General features: G+C 45.0%; 1 protein-coding gene across 1 annotated transcript in view; it reads left to right on the forward strand.

Moving 5' to 3' along the window:
- The window catches only part of GPRIN1 (G protein regulated inducer of neurite outgrowth 1), a 132,744-nt gene extending 116,374 nt beyond the window's left edge, over nt 1–16,370 (forward strand). The window contains exon 2 of the mRNA XM_069244563.1: nt 7,736–16,370. Within this exon, the coding sequence (XP_069100664.1) occupies nt 7,777–11,448 (3,672 nt within the window). The 5' untranslated portion in view covers nt 7,736–7,776 and the 3' untranslated portion in view covers nt 11,449–16,370. The remainder of the gene's footprint in view (nt 1–7,735) is intronic.
- The last annotated feature ends 294 nt before the right edge of the window (nt 16,371–16,664 follow it).

The following is a 16,664-nucleotide window of genomic DNA, read 5'->3' on the forward strand; positions in this document are numbered from 1 at the left end:
GGAGTCTGTGTCGGCACCGGGTCTGAATGATGCTCGGATCCATGCAACTTCTTCTGTGCCTGGTCTGGATTCGGCGTCGATGGAGTCGATGTCGACTCCGAGGTTAGAATCCCACTTGAGATCTAGGAGAAAGGCCTTGCGTCTTCTTGAAGAAGAAGAATACCGACAATTGGAAGAGGGTGAGCTTATGGAGCCTTCGGAGGAATTCCAAGGATTGGGGTCGGCCAGAGGACTGGATACTTCCCCAGAATAGGACATTTCATCTCCGGGGGAGTTTACGGAGGAGGCAGCGTCATTCCACTCGGTCATTAGAAAGGTAGCGGACTATTTAGACCTGCCTTTATCTGCAGCAGAGGTAAAGACAAATCTGCTGAATGAGGTGCTACATCCCTCTACATCCTCAGCTGATCCTTTGCTGCCATTCAACGAGGCATTGTTGGAGCCTATTATGGACTTGTGGAGGAAACCAGTTTCATCTCCAGCAGTTAATAGAGCAGTGGCAAGGAGACATAGGGGGGCACCCGAGGATCCTGGTTTCCTCTCACGTCACCCAACCCCAGAGAGTTTAGTGGTTCAAGCGTCTTGCTCCACAAAGTCTGCTCCTGGTTCGTTCCCTGTGGCCCCGTCTGATAGGGAGTCCAAACGAATGGAGCAGTCTTCAAAAAAGATCTTTTCGTCTTGCAGCATGGCGCTTAAGGCTGTGAACGCTACCTGTGTGCTGGGCAGGTAAGTCCATGCCCTCATGGATTCAGCCAAGGCTATGGTCGGGGATCTGCCACAGGAGGCACAGAAGTCTTTTGGAACACTCTTTTCGGATGAACAGGCTGCGGCGCAGCAGATTATACAGTCTGGCCTTGATACCACAGACTCAGTTGCTAGGGCGATGGGGACTTCTGTTGCTACAAGGAGGCATGCATGGCTGAGGTCTTCCGATTCTCCTCGGATGTACAGACCACCTTACTTGACTTACCCTTCGATGGTGAATGGCTGTTTGGAGAGAAAGCTGACTCTGCCCTTGAATATTTTAAGGAGAGCTGAGCGACTGCAAAATCCTTAGGTTTACAAGCTACCCCTGCTGCTCCGTATAGGTATTTTTGCAGATTCAGAGGGTTTGATCGTGGGGCGGTTTTTCGGATGTCCCAGTACTCGGCCCAACAGCCTGCCAATCCATCTCATCGACCCTTTAGAGGGCGTGGGAGGGCTAGAGGGGCAGTCCAGTAACACCCTTCTTTGTCATCCTCTTCCTCTGGTGGGTGGACAACAGCAAGGAAGGCAGGCCTAGTTTTCCCCACTTTATCGAACATGCTTCTCCTGTTGGGGGAAGGCTTTGTCCTTTTCTCCGCAAGTGGGAGTTGATAACAGCAAACTCCTGGGTGTTGAATATTGTGGAAAAAGGATAGGCTCTCCCCTTTTTGGAGTTCCCTCCTCCCTTACCCCCCGTTCCTCGTTTTGTTCAGAGGACCATCTACTGTTGTAGCAACAGGAGGTTCTGACCATACTATCAAAGGGTGCGATAGAATTGGTTCCGGAGCAGGAAAGAGGTCAGGGTTGTTATTCAAGATATTTCCTGAACCCCAAGAAGGACAGTCGTCTGAGGCCTATCCTAGATCTGAAGATTTTTAATTGGTTTCTCAAGCAGGAGAAATTTAAAATGCAGACTCTGGCACAGGTACTTTTGGCGTTGAACAATGAGGATTGGATGGTGTCTGTCGACTTGCAGGATGCGTACTTTCACATCCCTATTCTCAAGTCGCACAGAAAGTATCTCCGGTTTGTGGTGGGGTCGCAACACTACTAGTTTGCTGTCCTTCCATTTGGGCTTACTTCAGCACCTCGAGTCTTCACAAAGGTGATGTTGGTGGTTGCAGCACATCTCAGGTGGAAAGGAATAGCGGTATTCCCTTACCTGGACGATTGGTTGATCAAAGCCAAGTCTCTAGAGTTGGTGCTGCATCACCTGCAGGTGACAACCCAGTTGTTGTTCGATCTGGGGTTTTCGGTAAACGTGCCCAAGTCTCACTTGGAGCCCTCTCAATGCCTCCTGTTCATAGGGGCAGTACTGGATACAACATTGTATTGGGCCTACCCTCCGCCTCAGCGGATTCGGGACATTCAGGCGCTGATTCCAATGTTTCGAAATGGAGCGGTTGTTCTGGTCCTCAAGGTCTTACGTCTGCATGGTCTGTTTGCTTCTTTCATTCTGTTGGTCACTCATGCGCACTGGCATATGAGGAGTAAGGCAGTGGTTTCAGCACAAAGGGAATCTCGAGGATTCAATAAGGATCTCCAGGGACACTGCAGCAGATCTCCAGTGGTGGGCAGTGGACGGCAACCTTTCCCTAGGAAGGCCGTTCTCACTACCACCTCCAGTGGCCACAGTTGTTACGGATGCCTCCACTCTAGGGTGGCGTGCTCCTCTGGGGAATCTGGAGATCAAGGGTCATTGGTCTCCGGTGGAACAGATGTTTCCTATCAATCTGTTGGAACTGTGGGCGATACGTCTGGCTCTCAAGGCTTTCCTCCCTCCCCTTCGCGGTCAGTCAGTTCAAGTCCTCATGGACAACACTACAGCGATGTGGTACATAAACAAGCAGGAAGGAGTAGGGTCGTACCTTCTCTGCAGAGAGGCTCTGCGGCTCTGGTCATGGTTTCAGGACCATCAGATTTGCTTGATAGCAAATCATTTGGCCGGGGTTCTGAACGTACGTGCAGACAGTCTCAGTCGGCGCTTCTTGGCTGATCACGAGTGGCGTCTCCATCCAGATCTAGTCTGGTACATCTTCGAGATGTGGGGGTCTCCGCAGGTAGATCTATTCACCACTCTGGAGAATGCACACTGCCCGTCGTTCTGCAGTCTCCAGTATCCGTTGCAAGGAGCGTTGGGGGGCGCGTTTCAAATACCCTGGGGCGGCCAGTTGCTTTACGCATACCCCCCATACCCTTGATTCCTCGGGTCCTGAGGAAGATTCGCCAAGACAGGACCCAAGTCATCTTGGTTGCACCGGATTGGCCGAGAAGGGTGTGGTACACAGACCTTCTACAACTCTCAAAGTGCCCTCTGCTCCGTTTCCTGCTCAGGGCAGACCTCCTCTCGCAGTCGCAGGGGCAGGTTCTACACCCCCCACCTCCAGAGCCTGCACCTTCATGCCTGGAGATTGAACGGGGCAATCTGAGTTATTTTTCTCTCCCACCGGATGTAGTGGATGTTATTCTATCGTCCAGGCGACACTCCACTAAATCTATTTATGCCAATAGGTGGGGTACATTTGTTAGTTGGTGTGGAGAGAAGCAGAAAGATCCCTTGAAAGCCCTCCTTTCCGATGTTTTGTTATTTGCTCTTGATTTAGCAAAGAAAGGCTGTTCAGTAGCTACAATGAAAGGTTATTTGGCTGCTCTATCGGCTTTTCTTTGTCTCCCGGATCAGCCCTCTTTATTCAAATCTCCGATTGTAAATAGGTTTATTAAGGGCTTGCTTAATAAGTTTCCCCCCACGCCTTTTCACATGCCTCAGTGGAATTTAAATCTTGTGTTAACATTTCTGATGGGTTCACCGTTCGAGCCCATGCATTCATGTCCTTTAAAGTATTTGGTTCTTAAGACGGTATTCCTTATTGCTATAACCTCTGCTAGGAGGATTGGGGAGCTTCAAGCCCTTTCTGTAAAGCCCCCCTTTACCTTTTTTTTTCCTGATTAAGTGGTACTGAAAACCAGGGTGGCTTTCTTGCCAAAAGCTGTCACTCCTTTTCATATGGGACAGACTATTACCCTTCCCACTTTCTACCCTCCTCCCCACCCCTCTAAAGAGGAAGAGAGACTCCATTGATTGGACCTTAGAAGGGCTCTCAGTTTTTATATTGAGAGGACGAAAGACTTTCGCCTAGAGGATCAGCTGTTTGTGGGGTATGTTGGTCAGCGGAAGGGCAGAGCAGTCCATAAAAGAACAATCTCCAGGTGGGTCATTCTTTGTATAAAGGTTTGCTACTCACTGGCAAAGAAAGTTCCTCCTGAGGAAATCAGGGCTCACTCCACCAGGGCTAAGTCGGCCACTTCAGCCCTGGCAAGGGGAGTCCCGGTAGTGGACATTTGTTATGCGGCAAATTGGACGTCCCTCCACACTTTCACTAAGCATTACTGCTTGGATGGTGAGGTTCGAAGGGATGGCCATTATGGGTGATCTGTTTTACAGGAGTTCTTGGTGTTATCAGACGGGCACCCAACTCCAAGTGCAGTACTGCTTTGGGACTCTATTCATAAGTTGAGGAATCCACAGGGAGTTTGTATCCATCAGAAGAACAAGTTACTTACCTTCGGTAATGCTTTTTCTGGTGGATACAATAGCTACCTGTGGATCCCTCACAGTCCCGCCCGCCTCCCCGTTGCCTGTCTGATTGCACTAGGATTTGTGGTTGTATAGATATATGTGTATATAGATATTTTTTCCTGTATATATAAATGATGCTTTTTTATTATGTTGCATCATGAGGGTTTTATGTGTGTATGTATTTATTGGATTTATTGTGGAAGTCGGTTCGCACCTGTTCGCCTCAAAGGCTCGTAAAAAATGGTGAAACTGACATCAGCACGCCGACGAGGACCTCTTATTGGCACAGTGACGTCAGACGGAGTCGCGTGGAGCCGTGCAATTGTGACGTCCTCGTTGACGTGGAGAGCTAGGAAGAGAACTTCCCGTCGGATGCTGGCGCAAGGATGAATTCATAAGGTGAGGAATCCACAGGTAGCTATTGTATCCACCAGAAAAAGCGTTACTGAAGGTAAGTAGCTTGTTCTTTTGGTAGAGGAAAAGTGTCGTATTCTAGCAAAATATTACGTTTTAAATGTCCTTTAAAGATATCAAAGCCAGTATGTAAAGTACCATAATTTGTTGAAGGTAAGTATATAAATGGTATACAGCTGTGTAAGTAGTGCTTAATTTGTTAAAAACAAAAAATAAAATGCCAGACCCTTGTCGGGATGGCACTGCAGCTCGTCAGGAGGACGCTGCAGCTTGCACAACCCATTGCCCTTGCCATTGCTGCCAATGAGAGTATCAGCATAACTACTAACCATCACACTCCTACATTTGTGACAGTTCAGACAATTTCAGCCCCCTAACAGCATAGGAATGCTTTGGGCTGCAGGAATTTGTCATTTTAACGTATTTTTAATTAATAAACAACTGTTGCTGTGCTCATCTCCAAATAAGACAAACAGCACCACCATGTGCCAGACTGTCAGAAGTGCAGATGCCGACCATTGGAAACCACTGGCTCAAATTAAGCACTGGGTGTACAACATGAAAAGTATGGGAACTATGACTTGAACACAGGTGAGGTTGTCGTGAGGACAATGACAGTTGGGGTGTGGTCACAGTGTATAGGAGGATCCATGGGCATGCGAATAGGCTTACCAACAGCTATGCTATAAAATACAATCTTTACAAGGTCCGTAATTTAAGGTGCATTTTGCAAAAGAAGAAACCTCGAGTAAGGTGTTACCAATGACACAGGGCTTTCTAGAAGCTTGCATTGAATATACATATGACACAGGCAGTCATATTTCCAGAAAGGGAAGTCCTCATTTTGGGAGAAAATCGAAGGTGATTCAGAGCAATAGTGGGGAAAGATGGTAGCGTTGTCTTTCAGGCTCAGACTGTCTTTCGAACAGGATGTTGCCCAGCACGAACTCCTCAGTTGCCCGGGCTTTAGGATAAGAACGCAGCAAACACCCCGGTAAGGCACAGCATTAGCAAAGTGTGTCTGAAAGACGTTTTTTGCTCTTGCAAAACCTGTCATTGCTTGCTGCATATGGGAAGACTGACACTTTTTTGGTGAAATGCTTAGGAACAGTTTGCATTAATAAAAAGTATGACAATGCACACCTTATTAGTTTCACTTCAACCTCTGGATTTATGTGTTCAAAATACATAATCTAGATTTTAAAATAGTAAAACCAATAATTATCTGCTTATACTTTAAGTCAAGATACTGCAATATCGACAATCTAGCTACAGTATTATTGAAGGATATTTCATATTTGTATACTCTATCCATGTAACTGAATGTCAGGATGGAAGATGATGGAAAGTGATAACGGTGAGGAAAGTTTAAAAGGCCTGTCTTTGAAGAATTGAGTTTATGTGATTGTAGTGCCATCATGTGGAGAATACCTGTGTCACATTAAAATATGCTTGGTTGGACAAATGGATGGTTATGAAGGAGAAAAAAACATACCATCTCACAAGACAAGGGTTGACCTTTGTCACTGTAAATCTCTGTGCTGTATGACACTACTTGTTAAGTTACAGTATTATCATTCAGCACCAAACTCTGCAGTATCTTCAAACTCACCATTGTGTGTTGCGTCACTGAATTGGTTCCGTCACAATACTTTATCAGGTGTATCGATGCCATTGAAATATTGAAATGATCCTATTTTGGGGGTGTTTCTACTAAAAACTGGTTTCAAAATATTGTGCGAGCATAATATCACGAGAAATCCATCGACAGGGTGTTTGTATATCTCAGTACGTATATTTTTTTATTTTGCTTAGCTGTCAACATACTTATATGGATCGTATATATCTTTAATAATGTATTTAGATGTGGTGTTTATAGTATTAAATCAAACTTATGTGTATGCACTTATCATCTCACGGCTTTGGTACGCGATATTTTTCTCATCATGTTATGGTAGCACGATATTTTTGGAACAAAATATTGACCTACAACCTGCTTGGTCACTGCTCTCCAGTGTGTTGTGGCAATTAGATTTTTAGAGTTCAGATAACCCCAGTCACAGCACTGTGTCTTTTCTGTGATACAGGCTGCCAGAGGTTTACACCAATTTCTTGGATAACCTGCATTTAGTCTATTCACTCCCTCACTTCATAGACCCCATTTCCAATCTATAACTTTAAGCCACATTTCAATCCTTACGATGTGTCGATATGTTACTACTTTCATTCTCGACTGCCCTACTCAGACAAACTAGATTTAACAATTCACAAAAATCTGAAACTCGGCCTCACCACTTTTCGACTTTTTTCCCATACTCTCCTATTCTGTAGTAATCCATAGCAAAATAACTAATTTATTTGTTTCCAACGTAGCTTTAAGAACCAGCCTCCATTTTTAAAGAGTTCACCACAGCCGACCCTCATAAACCACAATGCGAATTACAACAATCAACACCTAACGTGCAGCAGTCTAACCTCTTAACAAGAAGCTGGATGCACAAACTGCCTTTTGCCCCAGTTCAGAGTACACCAGTAGTAAAATTATATAAACAAAAATCTCAGATTAATGTGGCACCTCTTCTTCATAATGTTATCCCTCTAAGCGAAATATTTCCTTTCACTTGCTCATTTTGAGTATAAGCATTTTGCCCAGAGTCTGCAAATGCACTCTACTCAAAGGGTGTGAACACTTATGCACTGAGGAAGGTTTTCCTGTGGGAATTTTGATAGGTTTCTCATCGGACTGGGGTCTGTAAACGTTAGTAGGACTGTGGAAGAACTCGTCACAGATCAACTGCTTTATATATGTGCTGCCACTATGAAATTTCGCTGTATGTTGCTGTTTATGTCTTGTTATCTTTTCCTGCGCGCTTGGAGTCAGAGTTTCCATTTATTGCTTTGACATGTGATAAACATTATTTAAAAATAATATTTAACTGCTGTGCTACTTCAAAAAGAGCATGTGAAGTCTGATTTCCGTTTTTGTCGTCTTTCTGTTAGAAGCCTCAGTTTTGGAATTATGGAAGAAGCTTTGAGCAGAGATGAGCAGCTTTAAGGATTCTCAGAGCTTGCAGCCCCTGCCCCCAGACGTAATCAGCAAGGACTCTGGTGCATCAGAGGACATAACATTGAGCACTCGTAGCCCTGGATGTGACGGCAGGTCTGCCAGTAATGCAAACCATGCTTCAGAGGATCTTAAAATGAGGACATGTATCCCAGGCGAACTCAGTGCTGAAATGAATACTGAAACAAGTGTTGGAACCCAAGACTGTAACATTGATGAGAAAGCCACAGAGATGAAAAAGGAACCTTCTGAGGCCTCGCCTGACACCAGCACCTCTACTATCACACTTCCTGGTGAAACCGGGCCTGGAAGGGAGCCATTACAAAAGTCAGGTAACCTCATCCTGGACGATGCTAAGAAGCAAAACCTGAGTAGGACAGGAGAACAGTCTGATCGCATCCGCGAGGTGAGTTCTACTACTGCAGCTGCTCTTATCAGAGAAACCTCGGACAGTGTTTCTTTGATGGGTGAACACATTAAGGAAACTTCAAAGGACTCTGCTTTGCAGGAGTGCTCAACAACATCTAGCAATGAGAGCATTCAGAAGGAGCCTGTTTTCCTAGAAACAGGTCCATTGTCCTCTTTATGCCCTGCAACGCAGATTGAGCAATGTTCCAAGAACCAACAAGCAGATGAAACCCAATTAAGATCCAAAGACCCACAAGTTTCTTTGGCAACAGATATCAACACTAAAAGGGATCAATCTTCAGATGCACTAGGGGCTACAGTAAATCTTGGCCAAGGGGTCAGCAAGTCTTCATTGGATTCATCAACAACCTCAACTTCTGTCTCTTTCATTTTAGGGGTGGGTAAACGTTCCAGTGATCCTCCAGGTGGTTCTGATACCCTAGAAATTACTTCAAAGCAAAAAACAAAGTCGACAAAAATTACAAACACTTGTAGTCAGGAAGAGAAACAAAGCATGGCCCACCCTTGCCCATCAACCATACATTCTGACTTGAATCAAGATACAACAAACAATTGGGCTACCACATCAGCAATCAATTCCAACAGGGAAGAAAATGAGAACAAAGATCCAGCTATTCTCTCAAAGACTTGCTCAACAGTGTTGAACCATCCTCAACACAACGTAGGCACTCAGGCTGGTGCCAGAGTGGATTATAAATCTGTGGCAGTTAGTCCTATAGTCCTACAAGGAGGATCCTCTACCTTCACCTTTCATGTAGGAAAACGAGCACCTTCCTCTCCAAAAGGTTCGCCAAAGGGCCCCCCTGGAAAGAAAGTGGCTAGGACTGTAGACACCATCTCGAAAAGAGGTTCAATTGACCTTGTTGTCCCTCAGCAAGAAGTTGGGACTCAGGCAGGCATCAGAGCAGACTGCAAATCAGTGGCCAACAGTCCAATCGTTCCACCCGGTGGGTCTTCATCATTCAGTTTCCAGACAGACAAGGCAAACTTGTGGTCTTCAGCTGCAAAAGAGCAGATTGTTGGTAAAGAACCTAGATTCGGGGATACTCTCTCAAAGACATACTCATGTGAAATTACGCCTCCTCAGCAAGACGTCAGCACGCAGGCCGACACCAGAGTAGAGTGTAAATCTGTGGCTGTCAGTCCCTTCATCCTCCCAGTTGGCTCTTCATCCTTCCAATTCCAAGAAGTCAAGGAGAAGCAGGAGTGTACCTCACCAAAGAGCTCATCGTGTGAAGACCACACTAGAGGCAATGGGGTGAGGACTCTTGATACGCTCCCGAAGACATCCTCATTCGAACTCATGCCTCCTCAGCAAGACTTTGGGGCTCAGGCTGATAACAGGGTGGAGTGCAAATCTGTGGCCATCAGTCCCATAGTATTCCCATCGGATGGCTCATCTTTCACATTTCAGAGTGAAAAAAACACTCAACCATCCATGCCAAGCTTGTCCTGTAAAGGCCAGGTAGGAGGTATTGAGATTAGAACTATGGATACTCCTTCAAACTTTTGCTCTTTCGAGCGCGCACCTCCCCAACAAAACACTGCGACTCAAGCTGAAGCTAGAGTGGAGTTTAAATCTGTAGCTTTGAGCCCGATCATACTGCCCGATGGAGAGTCATCCTTTACTTATCAGGAAAACAAGATAGTACAGCCTTCTATTGCTTCTAAAAGCACAATAAAAGAGCATACTAAAGCTGAAGTCACCCGGACAGTAGAGACCTTCACAAAGACCTACTCATTTGAGCTCACACCTCCCCAGGAGGATGAAGGAACTACACTCGGCATTAAAGCGGAGTGTAAGACTGTGGCAATAAGCCCTATCATTCCACCAGATGGGTCTTCATCATTTAGTTTTCACACGGTCATGGAGAACCAGGGGTGCCCTTCCCAGAAAGGCTACCTTAAAGACCAGACAGGAGCTGAAAATGCAATGACTGAAGACACCTTTTCAAAAATGTGTTTATCTGGAGTCACCCCTCTTCAACAGGATGAAAGCACTCACACTAACAAAAGAGTGGAATATAAATCTGTGGCAGTAAGTCCCATAATAGTATATGATGGGTCCACAGCATTCACATTTCAAGCTGAAAAGAAGAAACAGGGGTCTCAGTCTTCAGAGAAGCCACTGAAAATGGACCAAACTATGGATATGAAGAATAGCACTGAAGGTGTTCTATCAAAAACATGTTTGTTTGATCTCCCAGTAGAGCAGCAAGATGTGGGGACACAGTCTGATACCAGGGTTGAATGTAAATCTGTGGCCATCAGTCCTATAATCCCACATGATGGCTCTTCCTCATTCACTTTCCAGACAGGGAAAGAAATCCAGCCCTCTTCTCCGAAGGGATCTGGCAGACAGACTAGGTCCATAGACACTCTTTCACAGACCTCCGCAAAAGATGTTACTTCTCCTCAGCAAAATGTCAGCACTCAGGCTGGCACCAGAGTGGAGTGCAAATCTGCAGCTGTCAGTCCCATCATCCCACCTGGTGAAACTTCCTCATTTCTATTCTCGACAGATGGGATACTCCCAGGACCTTCACCTCGAAAAAACTCCTATGCAGATCAGTGCAGAGAGAGGAATGTGGACACACTTTCCAAAGGGATCTCATTTGAAATCACTCCTCCTCAGCAAGACGTTGGGGTTCAAGTTGACATGCTTGTGCACTGTGTACATATGGCTGTCAGTCCCATAATCCCACCAGATGGATCCTCGTCTTTCACTTTTCAATCGGGTTTAGGTGTTCAGGGATCACCATCCAGAAGTGCAAAACCAGGGCAGACACTCTCCATGAGAGACGCAGAGATGCAAGTATATATTTCAGTGGAAACTCGGTCTGTTGCCACCGGGCCCATGACTCCATTGGGAAAGTCTCCCAGGACATCATACCCGGAGGTGCGTGTGAAGGGAGCCAAGGGAGAGCAGTCTGAACCAGTGAGGGAGGTGAGCTGGGATGAGAAGGGCATGACTTGGGAGGTGTATGGGGCATCCATGGAGGTGGAGGTGCTGGGTATGGCTATTCAAAAGCACCTGGAAAAACAGATTGAGGAACATGGTCGGCAGAAGGTAATGACACCTCAGAACACCCGCACTAGCTCTATCCGCGGAGCTCCAGCCAAAGGAGACGCCAAGAGGCCACCCAGCATCTTCCGGGCTCTGCTTCACAACATGCGGCGTCCACGCTGCTGTTCTAGAGCGGGGCCCGCTGCAGATTAAACAACTCAGAGACACTTGATTTAATATAGTTGGCAGAAGAGTGATCATGAAACCGTGCTTTTGTAGGCAATTCTACTAATATGTCCATAGAGAGGGTAAGAGAGTTTCGTCTGTGCTTGAAGGTTTAATTTTAGGCCCCAACAGCTAACCACGAGATTGACTAAACCTTAACATTGTCACTTAGTAGCAAGTGATCTATACTGCTGATTGATCATCGATTATCAGGTTTCTCAAGACCTTCTACCCCTCCAGATGGATACGCTCCATCAAAGGAAGAAAAGACAAACTGGGTTCTGCTTGTGAGGCGTCCTCTATTCTTAAAAGTTTAACAGCGAGACAAGAAAGTTATGAATGTATTATAGTTGGTAGTAATATATTGCTTTGGGCCTCAAGAGGAGAGTTTCTTCCTTATCAGCAGTTCCATTTTTTATTAACAACCACGGACTTAGCTATCCCAGGTATCAACTAATAAGAAGTAGCCAAGCACAGTATTTGATCGGAAACCTGAGCCTAAACCGCACACTGTTAACACTGGAACTATAAACAACGGTATTGTGTTTCGCCTTCCCTATTTTTTACTACCCCTTTTACAAACGCAACAGTGGCCTTCACTTATTGGCCTTTGTCATTTATGTGGGACCCTTTGACGGTTTCCTTCCACTCTAGCCCTCCCATTCTTAGGGGTGCACTACGCAAGCATGCACTAGGTATTTACAATCGTCGATTTCGATTCAATGAAGCAGTAGCTAGATATTGGTAAATGCCGGTGTAGCTTGCAGGTATTGTGTGAGTGAGGTGTGAGTGGAGCCAGTGCCCTGTAATTTCGAACATCCTGTGTCTGAATGGATATCAAATGCACATCCAATGGAATATTTGTCGTACTACAGCACCAGTATCCACGGAGGGAGGAGGTGAAGTGCTACTAACTACATCTGTCCTACTGCTTGATGACAGAAGGATCCCCATTCAAGGTTGAGTAAGTGGACATGTGGTCCAGTGAGGGAGTTGTAGAACCAAGAAACTTGAACTCATACCTCAGCTTCCTCACTTTTGCTCATAGTGTAAAGCAAAGCAAATCACCTTATCTTCGTGTGCCTCTGTCCCATTATTTTTGCAGAAATTGGGATCGCTTAAACCAGTGTCCATGTTTGGTCCAGGAGTGCAAGATCTTTTCCTAAGATTCAGGATGATCACTGAAAGTCTAAATGATTTCCATTTAGATATTTAGATTCATTGTTTGTAAATGTTTATATTATGTGGATTTCATGAAATTCTGCTTAAATCCAGTCCTTGTAGACCTACGTTGGATACCCTGGGTTTAGAAGCTGGTCCACCTCAAATGTTAGACATTTACTTAAACATAAAAAAAACTCTTTTGAAAGGATGGCATCAGAAGCATAACATGTCTAAAGATACTGATTAGGGTTCAGAGCTGTTACTTCTGCAGCAGCTTAGCAAGGTTTATTATTTTTGGGATCTTTTCTCAGGGTTGACTTTTTGAGCTCACGCTGCTTGTTTTTCTCCTGTGTGTAGTTTCACTATTTGTGTTGTGAGTGCAGGGCTAATAGTATCAGGAGGCAATGCAATGGCATGGGGCACCTTGAAAGCTGTAGCATAACATGTTAAGCAAGTTCCAAGCTTCTATATTACAGTCCAGGAAAATTGCAGAAACATTATGGTGTAAGCGTAAGATGTTAAGAGATCTTATGTTGCCCCATGTGTGTTGTGGGTTTCTCCTCAAGTCTTGTTTTTCTGTGGTTCAGTCTGGTAGTAGTTTCAGTCCTGTATTTATGAAGGTGACAATCAAAACCACAAGAATACAAACTTACGATGCAGGACTGGAACAGTTACTCCAACCTGGTGAGACAGAACAGCATTTTATCCCCTCCACCCAAGGATTAAACTCTGCATAAAGTAAGGAGGATTCACTACATTTCAGAAGGTTCATGGCTTCCTTTTCCAGAGCAGCATCTTGCTTAGTCTCGGTGGGGACCAGGCAAGGATCGCGGTGCGGTCAGATCCTCAGTGGAGTCACAATACGAACAGAACACTATTTGCATCTGGAAGAGCGGAGGGGTGGTGGCAGGAAAGGGTCACAGGTGTACTTAAAACTCTCGAAGAAATTCCTTGAGTATTGCTCATGAAGATGGCTGTTGGCATATTTGATGCAAGTCCTGGAAGGCAGTCTGTCTAGTCTCAAAGAGAGGATAACTAAAGTGTTTAATGGGTAGACCATATGAGGACGATAACACTGAGACCCCTTTTCAGCAAGTATGTCATTGAGCCCACCAAAACACAAGTTCTCTCCCTTTTTGGGTGATCCTTGGAAGATAAGCTGTTCTTGGAATGAGTGTTTGATACCATCTTTTAACAGTCTGTCAGGTTCAATTCCTAGGTAGATGGAGATACCAATAAATGTTCTTCATATTGTAGAAGGGAGAATGGGAGCCTTTCCTCAGAATGGTTTGCACCAGTGGTGCAGCCAGTCACTCAGCAGCACTCGAGAAGGATTTCTGCAACTCCTATTGCAGAAGACTTGACTGTCAAAGGAATGAATGTAGCAGAAAGGGGTTTTAAACCATGTAAATCAGATATGGTACTGTGACCTCTATTAGATGAATGGAAGACCCATAACCTGAGGGCATCCTGTGCCTCAGAGTTGAGGTTGCATCACAGCACTCTAAGAAATCAGGTATTTTGTCAGCATCTAGCCACTTGTCCAATGACCTTTCATTGTGAAATAGATGTTAAAAACCTGAATGCAGGAGGCAGTCTTATCTGCTTTGTAAACGTGGATCAATATTGTTGACCAGTAGTTTGGGGACTAGCCCTAGATTAACTTGTACCTGAGTCAAACGTTCTCCCTTTTTCCTACTATTAATTGAACCAGAAACAAGCTTACTAAATTAATAGATGTCCTCCAAATAGTACTCACAATCCAACCGGGATTGCTCGAAATGGATCAAATTCTCCACAAACATATATCTGCCCTAGAATGGTCAAATTACAGCTCAGGCAAAGTAGAGTTTCCACCCTCCCTCCAAACCCAAACCCTTTTTCGTTCCAAACACTGAATGGCTTATTAAAGGAATTTACTCCACAAACTTGTAAACTGAGCATCAAGCCATCTAGAGGAATATTTCAATATTTCCTACTTTGAATGGTCAGTTTAAAGTTAAACGTCAATCTCTTTGTCTTTTTTTTAAGAGGCTCACCTGGGTGCCACTCTTGGAGCCGCCTTGCACCCCTTGAACAAAAACTAATATGTGGACCTTAATTCAGTCTGGGCTTGTGCCATTACAGGCGTAGTGAATATTGCGATTTATAAACCTGACATCATGAGAGACCACTTTGCCAACATTAGGTTAAGAAGTCTTTCCTGCTGATGATATTAGCCCTCACATTTCAACTAATACATATTCATACATATAGTACACCCAATCTGCCCCGTTTTCCATCAGACAAGGCTCTGTAGGATACATTTTAATGCATTGTCTTGCTCTATAGCCCGTCTTCTTCAGACAAGAGTCTAGTACAGACTCCGAACTGCTGCTTCCACGACAAAAGAGATTTACGTTTGTGCCACCAGATCTATTGTTGTTAGTAATTAGTGCATTATTTCCTAGATGGCAAGTTAACCAATGGCAGTTGACACTGTTCAAGCCACTCTTGGCCTATTAGTTAGTAGGGCTTAATGGAAGAGCCACCATACCTCTATTGGGAAATCATAGCCAACAAATGAATATGAACAATATATCAAGCGCCTTTTTTAAAACAAATCTTTTCCGGTGTAGCTTGCTTATAAAAAATAGACTAACTGTAGGTTTCACACATGACATGGGGCCATTTGAAAGGTAGTATATGTACTTGGTGATGAAAGGGTCTACTTTGGAGATGTTCCATCATTCAGTCCTGGGAAACTTCTATAAAATGACCCCATTCGTACAGGTGAGCACTGAATCCACTTCATGTTTTCAGTCCTGCTTGCAGTGCTTTCTGGGAAGGGCAATCCGGCGTTTGTCATAGGCAAATGCCAAGTCTTTGTATTCTTCAACTTGTAGTTTTGCGTTTCTAATTTCAAGTATTAGTTTAACAAGCAAGCATGGAGATCGTTATTGGGTAAAATGCCAGGACTGGCAAAGTGGCAATCGGCTTTTAGTAGTTGCGTAACCGGCTTGTAAAGACCATCACATGCTGGGATGGACATTTTCAGAAACTTAAAATAAATCATCGAACTCTCCGAAAAAGCCAACCAGGTGCGAATATTTTGCCTAGTTTTCCACAGGATGCTTTTTTAATTGTGGGGATTCCACGATTCTTGTTTTCATTTTGCAGTACAGGATGTACAGCTTCCGAACATTTCTGACCCGAATAAAAATTAGAACCCCTAATTCAATTTCTTGGAAAAAGTACAATAGTCTAAACTGAGAAATGTCATCAACCTCTGAAGCAGAGATAAATGGTCTTCAATGGGATTACAACTATACCGGCAGAGCTCTCGGTAATAATAAAATGAAGACAACTCCCAGATGTGATTGATAGCACTGTACTACAATCTGTCGAGGTTCATATCTCTGCCCCCTCCTAGACCATCCACCATCCCACTCACGAAGAACTGTCTGCTCGTTTCCAGCATCTATGCCATCAACTAAAGGCCACAGAGGCTGAACACCTTGTTATCAGGTGAACAGACAAGCATATTGAGAGGTAGATTGAGGCAGCTTGCACTTACTGCGGAGTAAGGGTGAGGGATAGACATGGGGCAACTCACTTGTGTTCTCAATCCAAAACCTTTTACACATCTCTGGTTACTGAAATACCTAGAAGAAGTTCGGTTTGAAGGTATATTGTACACAAAAAAAATCACTGAGCAAATGCCACTCTATGCCTGGCACATGGGATGTGATGACATAGGCCCTCATCCTGACCTTGGCGGGCGGCGGAGGCCGCCCGCCAAAGTCCCGCCGTCAGGTTACCGTTCTGCGGTCGAAAGACCGCGGCGGTAATTCTGACATTCCCGCTGGGCTGGCGGGCGGCCGACTTCAGGCCGCCCGCCAGCCCAGCGGGAAAGAGGCTTCCACGATGAAGCCGGCTCGGAATCGAGCCGGCGGAGTGGAAGCTGTGCGACGGGTGCAGTTGCACCCGTCGCGTATTTCACTGTCTGCGCAGCAGACAGTGAAATACATTTAGGGGCCCTCTTACGGGGGCCCCTGCAG

The sequence above is a fragment of the Pleurodeles waltl genome, chromosome 7, assembly GCF_031143425.1.
Source record: "Pleurodeles waltl isolate 20211129_DDA chromosome 7, aPleWal1.hap1.20221129, whole genome shotgun sequence".
In the NCBI taxonomy this organism is placed as follows: Eukaryota; Metazoa; Chordata; class Amphibia; order Caudata; family Salamandridae; genus Pleurodeles; species Pleurodeles waltl.